The sequence below is a fragment of the Cynoglossus semilaevis genome, chromosome 6, assembly GCF_000523025.1.
Source record: "Cynoglossus semilaevis isolate Cse_v1.0 chromosome 6, Cse_v1.0, whole genome shotgun sequence".
Classification (NCBI taxonomy): Eukaryota; Metazoa; Chordata; class Actinopteri; order Pleuronectiformes; family Cynoglossidae; genus Cynoglossus; species Cynoglossus semilaevis.
In genome coordinates this window covers 17,944,073-17,963,185 of record NC_024312.1, presented here as the reverse complement: position 1 = coordinate 17,963,185, position 19,113 = coordinate 17,944,073, and the positions used below count along the sequence as shown (strand labels likewise).

Sequence of the window (19,113 nt, the reverse complement as noted above, 5' to 3'; positions counted from 1 at the left end):
GGGGTGAGAGGAGGGGTGAGAGGAGGGGTGAGAGGAGGGGTGAGAGGAGGGGTGAGAGGAGGGGTGAGAGGAGGGGTGAGAGGAGGGGTTGGGGCGGTGGTTAGGCATCGAAAGTGCAATAATAAAATCTCTTTTTTTTTGACGTTTCAAACAGTCGAAGTGGCGTTCCGAAATGTGAATTGAATTGTGGCCGTTCACCTAGCCACCCTGCATCAGCATTCACATCCCGCATCACTGGAACCACCAAAGAGAAGGAGAGGGAAGGAGTGAGGCAGAGATCTGTAGATGTCACCACAACTGAGATAAAAAAAAAAAAGACCAAAAAATACCAGCGACCAAGACACTACTTATTAACCAATACTGGTCCCAGTCTGATAAACCAGGTGTTACCTCAATCTGTCAGGCGTTGTTTGCCCCTGTTCTCTGTGTGTTTGAGCGTTCGGTAGAGCTGGGAGTAAAAGACAGTCTACAAGGTGTAAACTGCAGCTCTGTCACTCACTGCCCCTCTGTGATGATAGGAGAAGTGACAGTGCTGTGATAAAGTGAGGACAAACACTGAGTTGAGCCGGTGAAGTCGCAGACGTAACGCTGCCTGAACGCCTCCGTGTTTAAACGGACACAATAACGCACATGGATGCACATGCTCTCACAATGACCTCTATTAAAGAGGCCTTTACGTCCTTTTAAATATGAAATGGATGCCATGTTAGTTCCCTGAGGATGATGCAGTAATGATCAGTGAAAATGAAGATAACACCTCAGTACCCTCGAAGTCAGTGTCGTAGAGTCCAGAGTGACTGACACTGAGTGATGCTCACGTGTCTCCCTGGGCTACACATGCAACACTTCTGCTAATTATCTAATTATGAAGAACTGGAAATGTCTAGACTTGGATGTATGTAATAGCCCGCTCCAAAAAAAAAAAAAAAAAAATCACAGCACAGAAAAATTCTAACACAATTGTATTCACAGTCCCTTCAAATAAAATCAAAACTCTTTCCATCTTTCTCCATTCTCTCATGTGACCACCTTTAAACACAACGATTATTTTTGAGCAGTGTTGACCTGAACAATCCTGGATAACAATCCACCTCCCACTTATTCTCTACAATGCTTTAGACTTAAGAGCCACAGTTACCTGTGCAAATAATGTGGAGGGAAAAAAAAGTCTATTCTGTGATTTTTTTTTAAAGCCAAAGAAGAACAATTTCCTACAAAAATAGTAACAGAGATAAAGATGACATGTTGCTCACTCACTTTGCCTCCAGAGCCAGTGCAATGATCCCAGCAGCCAGTGGAGCTGAAGCAGATGTCCCTGTGTGAGAGTCTGTGCATTTTTGCCTGAGGTCTGTGGTCACCTTGGAGATGGGAGGGAAATCAGATCAGGCAGAGAGAACATTAAAATGAGAAAAGTGCTTTATGAAAGTGCAAACTGAGCTTTCCATTTTGGTAGGAGGGAGGTAAAATGTCGAACTCAGAAGGTGGAAGGGTGAGTGGGGGCAACAAGAAGGGTGGAAATAAAAAGAAACAGATGGATTTATTTAGGTTAAAGTGTCAAATCAGCCAAATCAGAGCAGCCATGTCAGATAGACTAAGTATGGCCGTATAACTTTGGCTTTTCTCCTGCTCTAGAAAAGAGCTGCAGAGTTAATGAGGTCTGTCTGGGTCACCAAGACCAAATGACAAGGAAGTCTGAAGGTGAGGTTAGGGTGAGAAGTTGAGGGACAGTCCCTTGGTTGGCAGACTGTAGCGCTAATGGCCTCTGTTGCATGTCTTCAGGTCAGAGGAGCAAACAAATCATGGCCAGGCATCGCTACAGGACCAACCTTAAGTGGTCAGAATTAAAAAAAAAAGAACAAACAGCCATCTCTGGTGTACAGCTTTCTGTTGTTAATAGAAACATATTACACCTGGTTACTATAGGTAAGGTTATTTCAGATCAGCTGATCAGCTTCTTGTACGTGTCTCAGACCAGACCACAGCTCAGAGGGAGATTTTGTAGCTGCGGCCCCTAAACTCCGAAAGCATCTGTCTTTGTCTGTTCTGCTTCATCTCTTCATATATTTTAATAACTTTCAAACACACACGTTCTCTGTTGTCTTCAACACAGTGTGAGTGGTTGCACTTTCCTGTACAAACGTTATTCATTTTAGTTATTCTAGTCCAGTTCTTCTTCAAGTGCTTCTGGGGGGGAACTGTGACCTGACGGGGAGGGCGTGACAATTGGGGGGAATTGATGATGTCACAGCTGCACTTTTATTTATTTATTTATTTAACCTTGTGTTATTTGATGACCAAAAAAGTTTGATTGTTTTAGCCCTTTTGTTGCTTCAGTTATGCCTGTGTTTTATGATAGTCTACACCGCTTGTTTGTACAGATTTCATACTGTTGTCTTTTTAAATGTGCTTGAAAAAACTAATTAAATCAGATTTGATTCCTAATCAATGCATTTTCTTAGTGTACTTCCAGTCCTGCTCATACTTTAGAAAAATGCTCCAATCATTTTTAATTCAAACCCATATTTGGTTTTATTGATTGACTTGGCAATGGATGAAAGTGGTTTTGTGTTACCAACAGCTGCAGAATTTTTGTTGTTTTTATACCATTCACTACCCAAGCACTATACATTTTGGTAAAAAGAAAATCAATTAAACCATTTGTGATTGAAGACTCAAAAATCAGCAATCAAATCAGTAATGAACAAAGGAAACCCGTGTGAGCTCACTGCTACAACAAAGGACGCCCTGTGACAGTTACAGAGGTGCAACAACACAAACAAACTGCTCCTGTGTTTGCTCGCCTGCAGCACGCTCCTGGTGTGTTTTCTAGAAAATGGCATATTTGAGGTCGTTTCATGTTACCTTGTCCCCGAGGAAGCTGTGTCTTCAGCTGACAACCACAGTTTCAGACGGATGTGGCGACTTATGTCTCTACGTGTCACACATCAGTCAATGTCTGGTTCTAACGGTTGGATTTCTGGTTGTGCTTTCAGGGAGAATTCTGATGTGAATATGCAAACAAAATCAGCATTTTCTCCAAAAAATCTATTTGGTAAAAAAAACAATAAAAATGGTATTGTATTTTATTGTTTATAACTTTAAAATAAATTAATATTTAAAAAATAGTATGGTGTTTTCAATTGTCTGTGAGCCAATCCTCTCACATGTAACCTCAGTTCTAGGCTACTCGGTTAGGCGGTTACTTGGTAACAGTAGAATTTGCAAGAAAAATGTGTTGGACTTAGAAATTAAACTGTCCATTGATTTAAAAAAACAACAAACATTTTCTTGGCACATTAAGGCCGGTCAGCATGAGCACTAAATAATATTGTTAATGTATTCTGGAAGCTAACGGAAACCTCTTTGCATATGGAGATGGGCCAAGGTCAACTGCTGTCTAATGTGTAATAGTCTCTACAGTGTTGCTTTAAGAAGAGCCAAGCTATTGTATTGGACACAGCGACAGACTACTCCAGGAAATTACTGTTGCCCCAGAGAGCCCCCTGCTGCATGATAAAACACTCCTGACTCTGTATCATGCAGTGTGGGACCACCTGTCAATTTTGTGCAAACCTAATGGTGACTTCTTTGGACCAAAGTGAATCTAAAATACAACTGAACATGTTCTGTGGTTGGATCAGTGCATGTTTTATCTGTTTCAGGAAAACATAGTTCTGTATTTTATTTGGTTAAGATGAAAGTGAAATCCACCCTGTTTAAAAGTGGAACATTATTTTAAATGGGAAGTTGTCTTTATTGCTTTGTGTGCTTTACCAATATAACAGTGTTTCCTCTGATAAAAGGCATGAACTGTCCATGGTGCTGAAAAAGAACACTAGGTTTCAGGAACATAAAGATACATATATAAATATTTTATTCATTTATTTTTCAACCACAGACATTTAACTGCTGCGTAAAAATCCTTTAAATTCAATTCTGAGACTAAAGATTGTAGAGGGACGGATGAGATTCTCTTAGCATTAGCAACTTTTTCCTTAATAACAACTTCATGGTTGAGCCATCCATCCATCCATCCATCCATTTTCATCCGCTTATCCGTTACCGGGTCGCGGGGACAGCAGTCACCACCCAAATCACATTGCACCATAACAACCCCCCAAACCTTCCTGCGGGTGGTGAGTCCACTGGAAGGTACCAACCGCCCTAACCGGGATTCGAACTTGTCCAGGAGATGAACCATGGGGTTCCACACCAATGACAGAGACATTGCCTCTGGGCCAAAGCGCCACTGGTTGAGCCTTATTTTGTAATTAAGATCTATATTTGCAAACAGCGGTCTCATGTTTGAACAGGTTTTTCCCAGCCACCCTTTGATTGATGTTGTACTGCTACTGAGCTTGTGTTACAGTCTTAGAAAAGGCATTTTACAAAAGTGTTTCCCTGTCAGTACTTGAGGCTATTGATTTATCATAAAGTATCCATTGAATGTAAGAGCATGCTGATATTCAGAGGTGTTATCCGAGTGATGTTTAATATTTATGGCTTTCTTTTTTACTGGTGTAGTAGTTGAATATATTTCCAGAAATACAGTCACTTATTTCTTTACATTGTGTATCACTGGTGTAGTATTTGTTTCTGGGTCTGTATGCCTGTCTATGTATATATACATACATACATACATGTATATAGATAAATACAGTGTGTATATATATATATATATATATATATGTCTATGTATATATACATACACACCATGCGCACATGTACGCACGTGTACTTACTATCTGTTTCTCCCCTGGGTTTCCAGAGCTAAAGGTGGTGGCAAGGGTGGAAGAGCACGGCTCGCTGTACCATGGCACATTTCCAGATTCTGTAGTGCTGCTTATGGACAGTGTGTAAATGCTGTTGGTGTATCCATCACAGTTACAGTTGTCCTGCTCATGTCCACCATTACCGGAAGCCCACACAAAGATGGAGCCCAGTCCGCCACGTCCCTGCAGTACGGAAACATATAGTACATATTATTTTATATGTCAGAAAAACAGTAATGACAATCGATTAAATGTAAAAAAAAAAAAACCCTTTGAAAAAGATGTCGGTCTCACAGCTTATCGTTTTCTCTTCAAAGTGTCTTCTTCAGTAATGACAGAGGCACTGTTGACATCGCTCTTATTAATACATCATTATGACAGGTAAATTACTGTGGCAGGGCATTAAACAAAAGAAAAATGAATAAAGGTAATTACTCAAGCTGGATATAATTTAAGGTTCTGGCAAATCATAACACAACATTTGCAAGTAAAAGTGGAAAAAAATGTGAGATTCACACCAAACATGAAGCATTAGTGTCTTCACATCTGCTCTGTCAACAGCAGACCAGATATCCAACAGTGGTTTATGACTCAATAAAACTGTGGTAAACATGACAAGCTCAGTCATTTCTCATTGCAGAAACACTGCTGAGATCAGATAATAACTGTCTGTCTGTCAAAACCTTTTCTTGTGTGTGTTTTTAAAACCAGTTTATAAGATTATAGTAAATCTTTAATGATGGAAAACCATTGGGAAAAAAATGACAGAGACCCACCAGCTGTGACAGAACTCATGCTGTAGTGCTGACAAGATAGGTGGAGTGTGTGCCCATGTTTTCACATTCCCCCCTGACCCGAGAGTTATTTTTGAAGTTGTACCATGGCACAGGTCAGTCTACCCCTGCACAGCTGACCTTTCTCCCACCTTGTAGCCTTCTGATCCTGGGATCTGCTAACCAGCCATATGTCCACAAGGACTGAGGACCTGCTGTCCCAGCTCTTCACCTCAAAATAAGCTGTTTGAACATTTTAAATTGTAAAGGAAATAGTAACAGAAAAGTCTTATCTGGGGTCATATAGGTCAGGCATGGGCAAACTAAGGCCCGGGGGCCAGATGCGGCCCATTCAGCTTTTTAATCCTTTTCCACATTATATACATATTATCATTATACATCTGCCTTTTCCCTGCAGTACCCATGTTTTCCCAATAGATGGCGTTGAAAATGATAAAAGCATTTTAGCATTTTAGCCTTTATGCATGGCTTCTACATGTCATTTATCTTAGTTCGCACAAACGCTCAATCTATCAGCTCCTGACCTGGCCCCCTGTTCAGTTTTATTATATATACAATTGTGGCCCGTCAGTGAAAAAATGGTCTTCAAATGGGAACCAAACCAATGACTTAACTTAGACAGAGGCAAAGTTCAAAAACACAGAAGAGATGGTCGATATATATAGAAACACAAGGACCCACAAGGCTGGACGATGACCTGCATGTTGCAGCGGATGAAGACGAACAGCCACAGAGGACAGACAAGCAGTGCAAACACATTAGAGGAGGAGCAGGCCGTCGCATCAGCCAGCGTCTGCCTTTTTGTCACTACTAGAGCTCCTTAGTACAAGCTGTCTAGCCTTCACCGGGGTGCGTCAGCGAAGAAGAAACTTAAGGTTAGCTGACCTAATTCTCAAGGTAATTCGTTAGCCGAAACTTGTTGACATCACAGAAAAGGAACAAACCGTTAAAAGAACCGAGTCAAAAGAATTGAATTCCTCCTATTTCATTTTGGAATCTATGACCCACCATCTGAATGTCACCATTAGACAGAAAGAGACAGAAATATGTCAGAGACATTTTCTGTCTCTGACAGAAAATTTAGCAACATGCCCCAAGAACTCTGGCTGCCTTTCCTTCTTTATTGAATGTTTTTAATTAGTTCCTAGGGATAGAGCAGAGGGATCAATGAGTAAGCCAATGTTAAGTTTAACCAGGCGCTAACCAGACACAGGTGGATCAAGTTACTTCGTACGGAATTCCAACGTAAGTTGAGGTTTATAGATATTATGCTAACCTCTGTTAGCATATATTTATTTTGTAGAATCTGTAGAAAGTGTGCATAAACAGCAGTGCAGTAAGTTTGAACAGCTGGAGATAAAGGTAAAGTGTCAAAGTTGGATAATTTGGACAGCAACATTTGAATGAACCATTAAGAATAGATGGCATCTTCCTATACTTTGTCTGCCTGGTTGAACGTTAACTTGACTTGCAGATGTAGCGAGGGACTACGGTGTTCTGGAGCCGACATGCTAATATCCTTTACAGTCAGTCAGTTTTTATTGCTCTGCTGCTGAGGGGTAAATTGTTTTCAGCTTTGCCAGATATATGCAGGGATTTCCCCAGATTCTAGGATGTTTCCGAAGAAATTGTGGACTGTAGATGGCGAAATCCATAAATTCCTCGCAAGGATGATGAAACTTTTTCATTGGATGTAATTTCACAGAAAATGTTCCACTCTTGCCCCCCCCATTTCCCCAACCCAAGTAACAGGACAGAGACCAAACAGAAAGCGCTAAAAAAAAAAAAAAAAAAATCCCATTAGTAAAATATCAATGAGAGATTTTGAATTTAAATTTCATGAGGGAAAATTCCCCAAGGCATAATCATAACAATGCATAATGATCAGGCGCATGAATCAAGGAGGTTCAATCATCACACCCTGATGGAGATGTCAAAGTTCAAGCCTTTGAGAGAAATTAGTTTTCTAACTTGTATGACTATTCACTCCTTCAGTAGATGACAAAGGTGTTTACATCTTTAAACCTCAATCCCGTTTCCATTGTAGAAGATTCTGTAACATTTCCTTCGTTAAACCCATGTGCCCGCAGCTGACAGCTCACATAAGTAATTCAAATCACGGGTGATTTAAAAGTTAATAAAACAAATGAAAGTTTAATTAAAAAGTGGATGCTGTGGCACAGGGGTTCCAGAACCAAACGGAAATATATATATATATATATACTTTTTTTTTTTTTTTATGTATTAACGTTCTCCTACTGCTGGAAACAAAGTGGGTGGATAACATATTCAGTTGAGAGAGGAAAACAAGCAACTGAGAAAAGTGAGGGTGCTGCCTACAGCCTACATACAGAGGGAAAATAACACATTTGAAGATGAGAAATTATTAAGACCTTGCATAAGCCATGAAACAACACAGAAGACAGCATAAGGACTCTACTGGAAATGCTCTGTATATAATTAACACTGGTTCCTATTGTGCCGCCACTCATGACACCTCTGTGGAGTTTATTACCATCTAAATACTGCTGTCTTTAATGAAAGGGCAGGATGAGGTTATAACTCTGTTATGTCTTTGTTAGTCATAAATTAAATGTTAGAAGAATCTAACCCGCAGTACATAAAAAAAAGCAAATAATTCATTGTTTAATTAAATCCAGCCTCCAAGTTGAGACATATTCATTTTAAAAATTAAACCTGCTCCACACTCGTTGCAGTTTAATCTAACGCACCAGAAATATGTAAATATATCCCCCATTTTTAAAATCTCCCAATAAACAATTATATGAGAGCATCTTTTTATTCTGATTACACTCAAAGTGACAGTTAAGCAAAACAAAATCACTGGAATAGCAGAAATACTATTATAGAAATACTCAGAAATACTCGATACAACAAAATCACTGGAATAGCAGAAATACTCCGATCGATTGAACAACAGATGAGACTAAACTACGCCTGTTAAAGGGTCCGCCTTAAAAAGGAAGTTCAAATAACAGAGGAGGAGGAATAAAGGTATTCTTTATGTGCAGATGTAAACAGACCTCTCTATTACCCAAACCCGATCTTTAAAACCAAAAACAAACAAGAAAGGCGTTACATTAGAAAACCACTGGTCAAATGGAAGAAAACTGCCATGAAAAGAAAAATGAAATAAATGAACCCAAACAATGAATGGTAGCTAGACTACAGTATTCTAAACCACTGCTTATAAACCAGAATGGACTAGGTTATTGAGTTTGGCAAAGACAGGTCAAGGTAGAGCGATTCAGACAGAGTAGTAATCAATATGAGTGATCATGCCTCCATATGGGATATAACAAATGACCTAAATGATAAGAGAAAAACAACAGGGAAAAATAATGTCAGTTTGATTAATGATCCATCTTAAAAAATGAGATATATTGAAGTCAGATGTGCAGTAGAGCACATTTGAATGCTGTAACTAAGAAAGCTTTAAAAATGTGTTTTCAGTCCAACTGACAAATTCCAGTGAATGAACAGAAGAGAAATATTACTTAAATAAACAGTAGGTGATGACAACTGGCACTTCATGCAGAATGAAGAACTCGGCACAGATTTTCTAAGGACTTACTGTAGTTTCTGGACGATTACAAGTTGTGCTGCTTTAGTGGTGTAGCTGGTCCTACGACATATACAGGGGGTTAGATGGATGGATGGATACGACACATAGATGGATGGATGGATGGATGGATGGATGTACCTTCCGTGCAGGATATGTATTTGACTTTTTAAAGTATTAGGTGATTTCACTTTTTACGAACCAATCAAGACAAACCATTTAAATACCTCAATATGACCCGACAGCCAGCAATGAAAATCAATGCCAATTTCCGAACTCCACCGCTTGTTCCTCTATTTTCTATAACAGTCAGGCCAACAAATCAGCAAAATGAAATAACAAACGGAAAGTTTTAATTGTTCAAACTTGAATCTCCAATAGAAGTGATGGACTGTTTTAAAAATATTGGCTCAGCGTTAGGATACAAATTAAATATTGATAAAAACCAAATCCCTGACATACAAGCTTAACCCACAGAGAAACCTGGTGAAATTTAATGCAGTAACTAAATTCTTAGTAATGAAATTATCCGAACCAACGTTTTACTCAGGTTCATATAATATTTATTCATATGATATTACTTTTCAGTACTGTAAATGCCAAAACTATTGACTGAGTGAGAAAGAAGAGAAACAAAATAATTAAATGTTAAAATGTTACAGCTACAAATAGAAAAATAAGATCAGATCTATCATCCTTCAAAATAAACCTGGTGCAGCACATGTTACAGCCCGACTACAGTGATGTGATCCAGTACAGCCCACATTGAATGCACAAATTACCGGAGTTTCACACCGAATACATGAAAAAGTTCAAAAAGTCAACCCTTTATCTAGCTTCCATAAATCCATACATAATAAATACTTTGAGAGGCATTAGTTCAGACGTATACAACAGCCTCCGAAATATAAGAGCACTCAATAAATTACACGAAAGACAGGAGGGGAAAAAAAGAAAAAATGAAATCTGAAGAATGGCAAAAGAACCATGAGAGGAAGAACGTACCTCCACTCCAGAGTTACATGAATCAATGCAAAAACATCTAACGTCACATTACCTGAACTCAAAACACGCGTTCACAATACATGTACTCAAGTATAATGAAAGCTGGCTAATAGAGGTGCTGACTGAGGGAGCTCTGACTAAAAGGTAGCTGATACAGGATGGAGCAACTGCTAAAAACTGCAGAGATGAGGAGAATTCAAAGTTGATTTGTTTATGTGTCACAGAGAAAAATGTGAGACCCCGATCTGAATATGTAAGAAATCAACTAAAGTGACAACACCTAATGCACTTACACAAACACATGGCAGCTACTTGTGGCCGTCAGCCTCTAAAACGGACTAAATGCTTCATCTTTGATCCTCCCACATACAGCAGTTCTCAGCAGGAGGCCAAACAAACATTTCACAAGATTCAAAGCATTCCTTCCAATGTGCAAACAGGATGTGTGTGATAATACTGTTGAAAAAAAAAACAACCCGTCAACTCCAAACTTAGCACTGACTGACCTTAGTGACTCCTTGTAAGAAAGCCTCCTTGGCCAGCTTGGCAGGGCCGTCTAGTGATTTTCCGTCGTCTTCTGGGCCCCAGCTGGCACTGTAGATGTGAATGTGCTGAGGGTTGAGGCTGAGGGAGTGCGCCTCCACGATGTCTGTCACCTCACCGTCCAACATACGAACTCCTGTCAAACAAAGCAGATATTCAGCAACATATTGTGTTTGACAGGGACTGCGTAAAGTTTGTATCTCGATACAAATGAGTAGACGGTAGACGGTAGGGCATTGATGACTTCTGATTAATCCGACAATACAGTCCAAGTACTGTATACAGAGTTGTTTAATTACATCATCCTGCCACCGGAGGCACCGCTGAGTTAATTGAAACTCACAAGTTGCAGCCTAAGCAATTAGGGAATCAAAACCAGTACTCTCTGCTTGCAAGGCACTACAATATGAAACATGGCTATCAGTTAGTCAATGATAAAATATCAGCATTTGACATATTTGATTTGCAAGCTCTGTGAACCTTTGGCTTATTTTCTAAAATAGTAGAAGTTTTTATCTTTGAGGAATGGCTTCTCAACAAGCTCCAAAAATATGAATGAAGTCACAGAACCTTGAAGTGTGATTTTGTCTGAACTTTAATTTGGCCCATAACAGAACTGTAACTGACAACAGGATACAACAGCGACACCTATTTCTTTTTGAACAGGGTGAAAAACAAAATTATTCCCAATCATAATTAATTTGTGCAACTCTATTGTCCAAATTGTCAGATCATGGCCTGTCCTGCTGGTTTCTTGCATCTTATACTCATTAAAGTGCTGTTTAAAGCCACATAGAAATGCAACAGTAAGCACCCTCCATGTCCATCCAAAAAATAAATAAATAAAAAAAAAATTGGGAACCTGCCCAGACAACACACATCCCAAGAAAACGATATAAATAAGCTGTGAGCTTACAGAGCCCTTACCAGTGTCCACAGGAGAGCACACACTGCCAGCTTTTATCATTCCTAAATACAACCTGGCCCGAGCCTTTGAAGTGAGCAGCCTCAGATCACACCTCCAAACATTAATGACTCCAGAGAGGCATGAAACCAAACCCCCCCCCCCCAGACCTCAGAGGCAAACCTTTCACTGACGACATTAACACAGACTCCAATAATCCTTGACAACACGACTGGTCCTGAGGACACAAATACACACAGTGGGGATGAAGTAGAGCATGGTAAACTTCGCTGTGAGTATTCAACGTAGCACAGGTCTGAATACTGATCAGATTTTAAAAAATATGAGGTGCATATGCATCTCAAAAACAAAATGCGGTCAATACGATCTAGGTGCGTTGCAGCAGCAATCGCTGAGGTACTTGTTACAGTGCTCATCAACCTCCTGTGGTTTGATGGTACATAAAAAGAAGCTGCTGCCTGAGTTTCTTCGCTGCTGAAATAGCAGGTGGAAATTCGGCTTTGTGTGCTGGAGGAGGAAACACACACGGGGGGTGAAAGGAAAACTAGGTCCAATTACAGGGTTTGGGCACTTAGACAAAAATTATTGCTCAGTAAATATGTGCAATTTAGACGTGGGCACTAACAACACAGGTGCATGCATGCGTGAGGGAGGATACGGGTATTTGGAAGCAAGCTGCAGCTGTTTATAAACAACCCCACATCCACTGACCCCTGTGACATGAGCAGATTCTCGGTGGAGTAATTTATGAGCTGTGCAGCTCGGATGAGAGATGAATGGTAATGAATACAGAGGAGAGTTATGAGTAACATCTGTGTACAGCACTCCTCGGGCTCCACTGAGTCTTGTTGGCTGCCACCGTGTCACTGACAAATTGTCTGAACATAGGTTACAAAAAGAACTCTGAAATATTCAATCAAGGGCAAAACATGTTCTAAAAAACAAATCCTTCAGATTCAACTTTTTTCCTGTGACGCTTTTAAAACAGATTGTATGAATGACGTCATTAGATTTGCTAAAGGTTCCTCTACAACCGACCTGGCCAAACTATGGCCAGTGGGCCAGATATGACCCGCTTGGCTTTCTAAGCCGGCCTGCCAAACACTGGTACAAGCTGTGATAAAGACTGTAATTTCAGTTGACGCCACTAAATGATGGCAGACATCAAATGTGCTAAAGTCTCTTTGAAAGTTTAGGTTCATTCTTGTACATTTATCTTAATTATATCCCCCAGCATTCAACAGCTAACCAATAATGAACAAGGCCGCTAGTCAAGTTTTGGACCTCACAAAGTCTCCCTGAATGGAGGGAACCATGGTTTTAGCGTTTGTCCTGAGTTGCATTTTAATACATAAAAGGACATGAAGTTGTGTCAATCTATTTTTATCCTTCTTTAAATTAATAAAACAGTGTTTTAAAATTGCAGGAATATGACAGCAAATAATGAACCCCACCATTAGGTCCAAGTCACAGCCTGCAGAACTCTAGGAGAGAATCGTGGTAAAAGGATCTGGGGGTGGGCTATGAAAATGTATCGCTTCAAAGAGCACAGTAGTCTGTTCCCTCCAGACATGAAACTTGAAATTGAGGCCATCCAGCCCAATCATGCTGTCTGGAGGTCCTTTCACAGAGGAGAGGAATCTCGCCTCTCAGCTCTCGAGTCGTGGTCAAACAGCTGCTGCTCTTAAGGCTGGTTCGTATCTGCTGTAGCATGTGGATGACGAGGTAAACAAAAAAACCCTAACAGATGTCTGACACATAACAAATGTAACAGGAAAAGGAAGCTTTACTGTGACTGCTTTACTATCTACACACACAGAACGCCATTAGCTACGCAGAGTGCAAATAGATCAAAAAAAGGTCAACGCTGCTAACCCTAACCCTGTCACCACTGCCACAGAATCAAGGACAGCTAACTTCACTTCTGTCTAAACCTCAGAAGATTTTTTTTTTACAAATTTTTGATTCATTTATTGAGATTCCAAGTCAAATAACTCACACGGATGAATTACCATTCTACAGTAGAGCTTTTATAACCCACCTCTGAACCTCTGTACAGTCATTAGCACTGTTTTAGGTAAAAAGGATTTTACTCACCTCCAATTTTTGCATTGAAAGCCACGCCGACACCACACACGTTGTTGGCTCCAGCTGCAACTTCTCCTGCACATCGAGTCCCGTGTCTAAGGAAACGAGTGGAGCGAATGACAATAAAAATTAAGATCAATGCAACAGCAATAAAACAAAACAAAACAAAGGTTTAGGAAGTTAATATTATTTCAAGATGAAAAAAAAAGAAAACAAAAATGACCGTAAAGGATTCAATTCTTTCTTTCGTAGATTGCTGCCCAGAGCTAGGCCATGAAAGAATACTGTAGCTGAAGCGCTCCTAAAGATACACCACCGTGTAAAAGAGGCATAAACCAAATGGCTCTTTTGTTACTGCAGTAGATTTGAATCAGAGCTGTAACTATAACTGTCAAAAAGCCTCGTGTGCTGTTCACGTTAAATGCCTTTTAAAAATATTGGACTAAATTATTGTTCAAAAGCACAGCCACCCTTTTGGTGAATGTAGCCGGTTCAAAAAATGTATTAATGGTCACTGTTAGAAATGTAATTATTATGACATACAAATGGGCCTTCAAAATGTTCTAAGACCAAATGAATAAAATCTGTATGAATATGAATATACAGGGGGTCCTTGGTTTATGAAGTCCTTGTTTTCATGGTAACATCACCACCTCCATCAGTAATAAAGGTCTAATTCATTATTTCGACATACGGTGTTACAACACGTTTCACCAAGGAACTAGTCGGTGAGTGGAGTCGTCACGCAGCACTCTACGTGGAACAAGACTTTGTTTACATTTGTCAGTTGTAGGTCATACATTGGATTATGCTACATTTGTTTTCTTTTGTTTGTGTTGTTTTTTAGATATCTTCAACCATTGTCCGACAACGAGACATTTTTGTCTTTTCATAGGTCTAAACAAGAGTTCCTTCTGTGTGTAGTGTAACGCTTAAATAAAATCAGCTCTCTTCAGAGGTTTTTTTTTGTCGTACCCTCGAACAAAACGTTCACCGACTTTTATCCATCCGCCTCATTTCATCCTATTCAGTTTTTCTTTTATTGCCTCAAACGCTTGTTTTGGTTGTTTATTTTTAATATGCAATTCGGTGGTGCTCAAAATATTTTGTTGTATTATTCAAGTGACACGATGACAATAAGAGATTATTCTATTGTAGTCTATTCTAGTCTGTGTTAATCTATTCTCTTCATTGTACTGTGTAATATCTTTTTCTATTATAATCTGTTATCTTCCATTCTATTCCACTGTTTACCAAGCTATTCTATTCTATCTTTTTCTAGTCTATTGCAATTTAATCTAGTCTGTTCTATTCCATTCAATTCAACTATAATATATAGTATATATATAATATAACTGAAGCAACATTTACTGACCACCTTCATACAGTATACTTCATTTAAACTTTTGATAGTTGAAATGAAATCTGAGTATATTGTATATGTAATTTCTCGGCAACAATCAAACTTTAGTCACAGTTGTGTATCTGTACACCGCTTCTATTCCCAGCACTGTCAATCAAAACTGATGTAAAAACACCCTCACTGTCACGGTGCCCATGTGCATATATTCGGAGCTTTCTTTTTCTTTCTGTTTTTATCAGGCCCTTTTATACCACATAAGCTTGTGCAACGTTGGACTGCTACAGGAGTAAACCCTACAACAGCTTATATTGCTTCAGCTCATATTGCTCAGTCAGCTCCTCTCTTGATTTCACCTCAGTCCCAGGGGGAGAAAAAAAAAACCAGATAAATATTTTCTTGTGTTGCACAGTTTGCAGGATGCAATCACCAGTGACCTGTCCAAAAAACAAACTTAACACTGACATCAACAGCACCCATCTGAATAAGATATGAGATGAGATTATTGATGTGCATGTATTATTCAGTTCCTCTGAAGTAACTTCAACCAGTCTTGGGTTTTAGAGAAGAGACTCGTCGCCTATAGCAGACTGTTAGAATCCTATACAAGGAGAAACACTCCCACCTCTCAAACACCATGTGCTTTGAAATGATAATAAAAAAAACATTTAAATAATCATAAAGGTCGTGATTGTTTTGTGAAATACAAAATGACTTAGAATTCATCACACATTCCTAAAATACATTATAATAGATTTCACTGATGACCAAAGTCAAGCTTGTGGATTTTAACGTCTGAAATTTAACAGAGGACAATTAGCTGATTGCTAATTATCTTACATGATACAATGTGAAGCACATTTTCAAAAACTGAGCTGATTACATTCAAGTTGTTCATTTTGTTCTATGATTGTATTGCGGTTGCCGACTCTCCTGAGAGGCAGAGGACACAGCGGTTTCACAGGGTCAGAGCTCAGCTACACCTCCAGCCAGGATCTTGATTAGACTCTGTGAGGACACCCACTTATTGGCTGATTGGTCATAGAATGTCATTCTTTCTTTTTGTCTATCTTTCTACTCTCTTCATTACTTTAGCTGATACTTGAAAAAATATTTTTTGCAAACTAATCTTTTCTAATTTTTTCCTGTACAGGTAACAATGAAAAGTAATTAAGTGTTTTTTTAACAAAATTACCAAGACAGGACTCATTTCTCCACCAACAGATATCACACACAGACCCGAACACAGACGGTGTCATACATCACACACCTAATTGAAATGTGACGGTTTTACTGCCATTAATATCATACTTCATGTGATATTAATGGCAGCTGTTGATCACTGTTCCCTAAAGAACAATATCTGTAGGATTTCAAGGGTGAAATTAGGATTTATGGAGCTGGAAGCCAATTAGCCATCAGCACTTGACAGGACAGAGTAATGTATTTCAAAACCAACATCCTTCATAATCAGCCACACAATTCAGCAACACAAAGCAGTTGAGTCATCAGTGTTAGAAAACAGCTGTGAAAAGCTCCAGGCGTGGACTAGAGTCACACAGCTAATTAGATTGGAGAAAATGATGGTCTCCGTACACGGCGTGTACGTGTCGGCGTGTGAAGTAACACACAGACATTTCACTGAGTATTCACTAAGGAGTATTCACTAAAGCGGCGCCATAGAGGAGGAAGGCGTTGCTTTTGACGGCTCAATCAAACCAATCAATCAGGTCCTGCTGACCAGAGTAGGTGCTGGACGTCACTCACTTTGAGTAAAGAGACAATTTGTTATAAGAAAATGAACTACTGTGTGAGCAACAGAACCGGGCGCTGCATGGTATCAAGGCTGGTTGGTTGGTGGAGCTTTGTTAAAACAAAGACCAGTTGATAAGTGGTAGAAATAATTACTGACATGATGCAGATCAACAAAAATAAACAAGAAAAGGAAGACATAATCTGCATTTGAAGGCAGACAAAGTTCTATCACAAATCAAATTACTGTAATTAAATTCTTTTTCGGCCCAATAATACAGAGATGGCATGGCCTTGATTACACCGTGGTCTCTCTGCACAGCCATTTCACAGTAAAAAGCCACACAAATAGTGCCTTTTAAAAATGATGACTGATTTAGTAGATGGCGCCCATCTTCTTTATTATTATTATACAACCATCATTTTTAAAGGCATAATGACAATAATAACAATAATAATAATAATAATAATAATAATAATAATAATAATAATAATAATGACTGTGCATCTATGCTGAATTTAGTGAAATTGAAAATAATGATATTTACAGGTATTTTGTTTTAAATATTCCTATTCAGAAAAAAAACATTTAAAAAATACAAACCTATACATATATACAGACTATATTATAAATGTGAGAAATTCCTAGTTTATAAATAAAAAGGTTATTATATATGTACATATATTCATCTATAAAAACACACATATATATACACACATATATGTAAAAAATTGAAAAACCCCTAGATTATGAATGAAAGGGTTATTTTGCCTCAAAAATATTTGCCGATTTAATTGTTTGGACACAAGACTGGAGCTGCAGTGACTTCTATGGAAAGTGAAAATGGCATTTTCTAACAGCCATGATAGTAAACTGTCAACAGAAAGATAGCAGCCGGTAAAGACGTTTACAGCGCGGCTGTGCACATTAAGCTCGGCCGTGTTTTGAATATTATCTGCTTGGGCACAAGCCTGTCTGTGCATGTTTGCAGTAGACTGATTGGTCTGAGTCACTTCTGTTCAAACAGCCAGGAAAATTAATGTATGCAATGAGGCATTTATGGTTGAAACCACTGTTTAATCTGTCCAATACCCATGAAATAAAATGATTTTCAAAGCCCATTTTTGAATGCCTCATTTTTATATCCACATAAAACCATAGAAAGTGGCCCGGAATAGCTTTCTGTTAATGTGTGACCACATCTTGTAGATTGCCAATCACAGTTAATTAATCTTTTATACCAGAGCTGAAGGATATTAAATACTACATGATTGGTATGAAGACAAAATGAAGCAACAGCAGCCTATTTGTGTAAACTGCAGCCATTTTTGACAAAAGCCAATGTGACCTTCCTTATCTGCTGAAATGAAGTGAAAGATATCAGGAGTGGCTCTTTTGTTTTCAGATTAACGTCACATACAACATACTTGGTCACTCCTGTCCTTCAGTGGTTTTTGTAGCCTTGTCACTGGACTCTGTGTCTCTGTGGGTCATGATGCAACCTCCTGTAAACTCAAACTACACTATAAAGACTTCACCTGCATCCAGCCAGCAGCTACACACAGGATGCCTTATTTCCTCTCATCTGGTGACTCTGCATTTGCAACACAGTAGAACAAACATTGTTAATTAACAAATTCTAGAAAAAAAAGTCTCTGGTCGTCACCGCAAATTTGTGATGCCAAAAGGCCAAGAAATATTGGGAATCACAGAACTAAACCTTTATTAGAGGTTATTAGAGAGGATGAGAATGGATCTTGTTAATTTGTTGACTTCTGTTGGTGTAACAGGGTTAAGATGAGGGGCATTTTCTTTGCTTCCGAGACAATCTCTAAAACAGGTAATAAATATTTGGATTACTTTTTTCTCTCGATGTTTTTTTCTGTTCCCATTTTTTTTTATACCAATAGCAAATTAACTGACACATCACACACACACACACACACACAAATCAAGACAACCTCATGCTGACATTTTTTCATTCCATTATACCACTGGAGCAATTGTTCTTTGGATGATTGTGTACTGTGTTCATTCACTCCTACAGACACAGACACAGTAGAAATGGCTGCCTTACATATCAATCCCATTGAGTCTTCTATATATCTAGCATATTCGGTGAAAAATAAAAGCATATCAAATCTAGACCTACAGAATGGTGCATCTTCAACAACAATGCCATATTTCTCACACATGAGACTGTCTGTATTAAATCTCATTAGCCTTGGATTTGAAGGTTCAACTGAGAGGATTTTTTTCTAATGTTTTTCTAAGCTGCAGAATGATGTAC

The 19,113-nt window shown here is 38.9% G+C and overlaps 1 protein-coding gene across 2 annotated transcripts in view; it reads right to left on the bottom strand.

Annotated features, from left to right (window-relative positions):
• Nucleotides 1-19,113, bottom strand: part of furinb (furin (paired basic amino acid cleaving enzyme) b) — an 83,967-nt gene that overhangs the window by 7,936 nt on the left and 56,918 nt on the right. For both annotated transcript variants that reach the window (XR_003049834.1, XM_008312526.3), the window contains exons 7-10: nt 13,720-13,805; nt 10,661-10,833; nt 4,743-4,955; nt 1,258-1,358 (exon numbers count right to left, since the gene is read on the bottom strand). Coding sequence is in view for 1 of the 2 variants with exons in the window: in XM_008312526.3 (XP_008310748.1) it covers nt 1,258-1,358; nt 4,743-4,955; nt 10,661-10,833; nt 13,720-13,805 (573 nt within the window). In the remaining variant the exon portion in view is untranslated. The remainder of the gene's footprint in view (nt 1-1,257; nt 1,359-4,742; nt 4,956-10,660; nt 10,834-13,719; nt 13,806-19,113) is intronic.